This window comes from Ursus maritimus, unplaced genomic scaffold (assembly GCF_017311325.1).
Source record: "Ursus maritimus isolate PB19 unplaced genomic scaffold, ASM1731132v1 scaffold_1, whole genome shotgun sequence".
In the NCBI taxonomy this organism is placed as follows: Eukaryota; Metazoa; Chordata; class Mammalia; order Carnivora; family Ursidae; genus Ursus; species Ursus maritimus.
In genome coordinates, this window is record NW_024423343.1 from 29544163 (window position 1) to 29550876 (window position 6714).

At 57.3% G+C, this 6714-nt stretch overlaps 1 protein-coding gene across 3 annotated transcripts in view; it reads right to left on the minus strand.

The window, feature by feature from the left end:
• NRP2 (neuropilin 2) overlaps positions 1 to 4782 on the minus strand; it is a 118421-nt gene extending 113639 nt beyond the window's left edge. Inside the window, exon 1 of one of the 3 annotated variants that reach the window (XM_008687401.2) lies at positions 3802 to 4779. In XM_008687401.2, coding sequence (XP_008685623.1) covers positions 3802 to 3874 — 73 coding nt within the window. In that variant the 5' untranslated portion in view covers positions 3875 to 4779. Of the gene's footprint in view, positions 1 to 3801 lie in introns of all 3 variants that reach the window. The other 2 variants (XM_008687402.2, XM_008687404.2) reach the window with 2 other exon arrangements.
• Between the last annotated feature and the right edge of the window lie 1932 nt (positions 4783 to 6714).

Genomic DNA, 6714 nt, shown 5'->3' on the forward strand with positions numbered 1-6714 from the left:
GCCCCCCCCCCCCCCCATTAACTCTAGCAAAGGGGAGATTCGAGGCCAGGCACTGACGAGCAGTGGCTAGCGCCAGGGGGCTCTCCTCTCAGTCTGAAGCCTGAGGCGGAGGGAGGGCGGCGAGCCCTGAGCACACGCCAGTAAACCCGAGCGTGGATCCCCTCCCCTTTCAGAGAAATTCAACCGGAGCCGCAGAAGCTGCGACACGGATGAGCCGGATCCCCTAAGCTTGCCAGGAAAGCTGATTCCCACCCCACCCCCACGGTTCCCAGAGGAGAGACCGGTTCATTCCACCGCCCGCCCCCCCACGCCAGCCCCTGGACGATGGCTCTGCTCTGCGGGTGCCCCCCACCCAGCCGCCGGGCGCCTGGGACCCGGTAGGAAAAACTGCGGTGCAGTCAGCCCAAGGCAAAGGGTGGGGGCAGCCGTTTAATCACAGCTCGCCTCGCCTCCATTAACTCGTGTTGATATTAAAAAGAAATCAATCAGTGAAAATGAAGCATTGGCCGTGAATATTTCTCTTTCTCACGTGGAAAAGCAAGGAGCAAGGCGGCGGGGGAGGGGAGGCGGACCGCGGGCGACTGCAGAGGTTTCTCCCAAGCGGAGAACCGCAGCGGCGACTTAACTTTCTGGCAGTGGACAGCATGGAGGAAATGCCGCAAGCCTCTCCCTGGGGGTGTCCTTAGTCAGGAGGAGGAGGGGACAAGGCTGGAGTTGTTGGAGGCGGCCAACTTCTCCTAGGCTTGAGCCTTGCTTTTGCTTTCGCTGGGAATATTTTTGCCTAATAGAATGTTTATGGATCGTTCGGCTCTGTTTCTGCTGCGTAGCCCAAACAAATCGATGCGGTGTTAGAGACGGCGCTGAGGGGTGGGGCAGGCTGGGGGGCCACCACGTCCCCACCACGTCCCCACCACGTGGATGCCCGCGCGCCGCGTGCTCTTCACCTGCTCAGGCGCACCGGCGGGCGCTGGGCGCTGCTAGAGGCGGTGCAAGTTGCGCGAATTCCCGAGGCTAGAGCTGGCTCCTTTCCGCCCCTCGCCGCCCTCGGTTCTGAAATCCCACCCTGACTTCCCGCCACCCAGTTTGGCCAGCGCTCGGATGCCCAGCTCAGCCGCCCTGGGCCTCAGCCCCTCGGAGCCGGCCCTCCAGGCGCGGCGGGGGGAATTCAGCGCACAGCCGAGCGCGGGAGACAGGAGGGGGCGCTCAGGGCAGGGCCCGCGGGGCGGCCGCGAGCCCCGGAACCCAGGCGGGAGGGAGGCAGGCAGGCAGGCGGCGGGGCAGGGAGTGGAGGAGCCTGGTGCGCGCAGCCCATGCGGCCTCCCTGCCGCCCGCCAGTCCGAGAGGCTGCCGCCGCGGCCACAGGGTTGCTCAGTCGCTCCCTCTCCTGCACCTTCCGCCCTTCCTTTCCCCTGCCTCCTTCTCTGAACGGGTTCCCGCCACCGCTGCCGCCGGCTGGGCTCGGCCCCCTCCCGGCAGGCGCGAACGGGTGACTCAGAGGTCTAGTAGGGCCTCGCCCTTTGCCACCCGCTGCCAGCTCCCCGGGTGCCAGTCGGGTGCTCCGACGGGAAGCCCGAGCTCCCCGCGGTTTGCGATCGCCTTTTCGAGGGGCTGGAGAATACCCACCCAGGGCGGGTCCCAGCTCCGCGTCCCACAAGGAGGTCCCACCCCGGGTGCCAGGCTGCCTGCGGCGTCGTAGTGGGTGACCTGCCCCGCGCCTCTGGGTTTCTCTAGAAGTGACGCAGCGCGGCCCGGGGCTAGGGTGGGAGGGGGCTCTGCGGAGAGCGCGAAAGGCAGGTGGCGGAGCGGGAGTGGGTTCGAGCGGGTGTCGCACACACACGTACACTCCGCGCAGCGCTCGGGGACAGATGTGCGAACATCTGGGGTAGGAGATGGCCCCTGAGGCTTCACGACCCCTCCCGCTCCGCAAAGCACACGGACGCAGCGCGGCCCGGGGCTAGGGTGGGAGGGGGCTCTGCGGAGAGCGCGAAAGGCAGGTGGCGGAGCGGGAGTGGGTTCGAGCGGGTGTCGCACACACACGTACACTCCGCGCAGCGCTCGGGGACAGATGTGCGAACATCTGGGGTAGGAGATGGCCCCTGAGGCTTCACGACCCCTCCCGCTCCGCAAAGCACACGGAACCTGAAGTTGTGCGTGTGTGTGTGTGTGCGCGCGCGTGTGTGTATGTGAGCGCGCGCGCCGGTGTGTGCCCCAGTGTGCGCGCGCTCGCCGGGGCCTACTAGAGTCCGTGCCCGAATACATAATATACCGTGGGCATCTTCACCGTGTGCGCGCGCGCGCGCACACACACAGACACAGAGACACAGAGAATTACACAAACATACATAATTTATGCAGCATCTAGTTCTGTGGGAGGTAATTTAATTTCGCTTCAAGCTGGGAACTTAGAATTAAGGCAAGAGGGGGTGGGAAGACACAGGAAATCTCCCCAAGTGAGACCCGCGCCCATCTCTTTGATACGATTTGCAGCTGCCCTGAAGACCAGCTATGGAAAGGAGGAGCCGCCAACGTGTGGATTTGGATAGCAAAGGCATTCCTCAGTCTTTCTTCTCCTCAAATAAACAAGCGTAAATGGGGTGTGTTGGCGGTGAGAGCCAGAGCACCAGGCGCACGGATCCCCCTTTGGGCTCCCACAGGACCCCCTAGGCCGCTGTGATGGAGGGGAGGTGCCCAGGAAGCCGCAAGGGGTTAGCCCTACTGCTGCCGCAGCGGTAGCCTTCTTAGTGCCTTCCGGTAAGGGCACTTCAGGAAGGCTTTATCTCCTCTTTCTCTTTTCCCTGTTTCCTCCATAGATGGCTTCCCCAGTCACCTGTGGCAGCTTCCAAGAGTTTTGTCAGATTCCCGACACTGTTCTTAGAGGGGAGAGAGGCTCACTCTGGAGAGTGGTGTGGGGAAGGAAGGACAAGCCCCACTGGATTCCCTGCACCCAGAAATCCCTTCTCAGGCCGTGTGCCCCTTGCCAGCCCTCCTCCCCGCTGCCAAATGCTGGGCCTTGCAGTCCTTATCTCTGCAGTCTGTCCACACACCCTTTTTGGCAGTGGTTGAGAACAAATTCCACTCAAAAGTTTCTAACCACTTCAGAAGAGTAAGAGACCTTCGAAGGCCACGCAGTTTGTTTTATCTAATAATAATTTTTAAAAGAACATGATTTACTTTCCCAGAAAACACACGGATGCAGGAAAGAGATCGGGGACGACCAGCCGCCTTGGTTGCCAGCAGTGCCCAGCCCCAAGCCCCTAGCTCAGCTGCAGGCCAACTTGCTCCATCAGCCTGCGCCCTATGATTTTGAGGCGTATCCACACATTGTTCAAAGAATCCACAGCATTGGAAAACCAAAACTAGACTCTTGTGTTTCCCAAGCCCTTCAGTTAACATTGCTCAGTGTAGCTAAGTGGAGAGAATGCAAATGATTTATATTTCACTGGCTAGGTTGAAGAAACTCAAGGGAGATGTGTTCTGCTTCAAGACGGGGGGAAGAAAATCCCCCAAACTGTAATGCAAAGGCTTTGTAGTATTTTTAAACCTTTGATTCAGTCCATATGTGACATCTGAACACCGCCAAATTCTGTCTATGTTTCAAAACACACACACACACACTCCTAGCAAGAGAGAAAAGTTGGGTTTTAGGAGCGGTGGTGGTGTAGGGAGGGCCGGCTGGGATCTCTCTTCAAACTATTTAGTATAGAAGGAGCCTCCTATGCCATTCCATGGGGCCCGTATAAGCCGTTGCTTTTAAAGGGAAAAGCGTGTTGAAATGAACAGAAAAAACTTTCAGGGGCTTACCTGGTTGGCCTCTCACTTCGTGTCCTGAAAAGTAGAGAGCTAAGAAAACCCAGGTGAGAGGAAACATATCCATTTTGGAGAAGGAGGCTTTCTCCAGGGCTGGATTTGTAGATTTCTTGTATAATTTTAAGTCTTTGTGTTTTTCTCTCTCTTACGTTCTTCCTTACAGCGTCTTCTGCAAAGGTTTCTAATGGTCAGTGTTTCCCTCCTGGGTCCTGGCGGCCCGTCTTCTCCTTTATTCCTGCTGGAGTCTCACCTCACTAAGAGGAGGGTGGCTCTTGAAATCAGCAAAGCGGGAGCAAGCTGGGAAGAGGGGACGGGTTTCCTCTCTTAAAAACAAAACGCATCTATGTCCTCTCCAGTTCCTCAAAGTATCATTTCCTTTATCCTACAACATCACGAAGATTTCCCGAAAGCCAAGCGTAAAAAAAAATAATAATAATGATAGTAAAAAGAAAAGCCCAGACTTGCCTCGGGCATCACACGGTCCCCAGGCAGCTGTGTGATCTCAGAGGCGTAAACTGACACACATCCCCCGGCACCCGGGACCAACACGCGGGCGGAGGCAGCCACCGCCGGACGGCCGGAGTGGGAGGCGGCCGCCCAGCTCTTGCCCTCGCCGGGTTCCCCTAGCGGGAGCCTCCCCAACGACTACACCCGCTCGGCCAGCCTGAAGAGGGGAGTCAGAGGAAAGAAGCTGCGGCGGCGGCGGCTGCGGCTGCTGTTGCTGCTGCTGCTGCCGGCGGGGCGGCGGCGGCTGGGATCGCCTGGGAGTGAGCGAGCCCCTCTCCGAGTTCGCTCGCACCCGCCCTCACCTCCACCTCGCCCAGCGCCTCGCCGAGGTCTGCGCGTCTGAGGATGTGCCGGGGGCGGGCTGCGGGCTGGTGCCTCGCTCGCCTTCTCTGCTTTCCCTCCGGCTCCCCCCAGCCTTTTCAGGCCGAGCAGCATGTGGATGTCAGAGCCGCGGCAGAGCTATCCGATTACGCGCCGGCTCAGGGCCCGCCCCTTCTGTGTTCCTGATTAAAGAGGCAGCCGCGGAGACGCGCGGCGCACACTTCAGCGCCGCGGCACCCGGCTCGGGCGGGGCGGCGGCGGCTCCCCCCACCCGCCCCCAGCCGCGGCCCGATCAAAGTTGAGGCGGCTCCCATCCAGCCGGTCCTCTCCCACCCAGTCGCTCCTCTCCCACTAGCACCTCCCGCCCACCCCAGGCACCTCCGCGCCTGGCTGCGCCCGGCCGCCCGTGCGCAATGCCCGGGAGAGGGAGCGCCCCGGGGCATCTCCGGGGCGCACTGCCCTTGGCCGCGTCGTCCCCGCCCGCGGGAGACTCTGCAGGAAATGGGGGAAATCCCTGTCCCCCACCACCATCACCACCAAATTCCCGGGCTCCGAGGCCACACACGTAGAAGCCAGCACAATGCCACGCGCAATGGCGTTACAAGAGGAGTTGGGTGGCGTACGGTGTTTGGTGTAGGGAACCAGGCGGCAGCTCAGCCATGCGTTCGCACAAGCAGCAGTGCGTGGCGGCGACACACACGGTCAGCTCCGGCTGAATACAACCCCAAACACTCGTGCGTTTACTACTCAGGTCCTTTGTTGTGTCCCAAACATACTCCTCTCCTCTCTGGGTAAGGATTTAGTTCTCCCGACGCACCTAACTTGGAACTATCACAAAAGAGACTTTCTGCAAAGAATTTCTTCAGGTAATTAAATTGGATTCCCCACCCCCCCGCCGCCGCCAATCGTCCCCAAAAGTACGTGTATGTGAAGGCTTCTCCTCAAAATGCTACTCTAACTACTTCTATTCACCTTTTCCCCATGGAAATGTGGTCACAGCGCGCAGAGAAAGAAAACAGCATTATGCCAACTATTTTTAAATGGAGGTGTGAAAACTGTTTAGAGGGAGTTGTAAGCTAACAGCTGGGGAAACACTTGTATCTTTGTTTCTGAGGATGGCTTTGTGGATTCCAAACTGTCTTGCTTCACCAAGCACCTATTACTACATTATCATAAAGACTCTAACAAGAACCGTCTAAATAACACTCCGCACATACCCTCTCTACCACTCTGCAGATTAAGAAAAATAAAGTTTCGGTGACAAGAAGCACACACACATCTGACTCTCCCATTTATTTCTTTGCTTGTACTTGTGGATTCTCCTGGGTGGTTTTCCTCCTTATCTGGACTTGCCATTAGCTTTGTTTATCACTTTTAGAGTTTGAAAAATCTGTAACTCCCACTTAACTGTTATTTACACTGAGATAACCAAAACAAAATTGAATCAGAAGTGATTTGCAAATAGTTGAGCCAAGCCATGGAGGGATTTTACAGTGCTGTGTAAATCCACGGGCCACATATCACACTGTTAATCTTAGATGCCTGGTTTGAAAGGGCATTTAACAGAGGCCTAGTGAGTTCTTCCAGGGAGCAGATCCCCTGGCTGGCCTAAAGGCTACCTTTCATTCCTTTCTTCCCCCACCCCCACCCCCCCTCTTCCTTCTTGCCTTCCTTCTTTCCTTGACTTGAGAGCACATCCGCATTATTAAAAACTCCAGATTTACTCCCCCCCCCCCCGTTTAAACATCAACTATAAAGAAAGACCACTCCCCAGTACTTAATGGAATAAAGAGGCAGTCTGGATTTTGAACCTTCAGCAGAGATCCCGGCTTCTATCATTGCCAAGATACTCACCTAAGGACAACTAACACCACTATCTCTAGAGACACAGCCTGTATAAAGAAAGTCATTTAGTATCACCTCCCCCCACGAATCACCAGGTGTGCCAAGCCATTCATGCTAGCAAGTGCCCCACATGGAAGAATTCTGTTTCTGAGAACTTTACAGCCAGAGTTTAGGTGAATGGCACAGGGAAAAGGAGAGAGAGAGAAAAGGTAAACTGAAACCCATTAGGAAGCC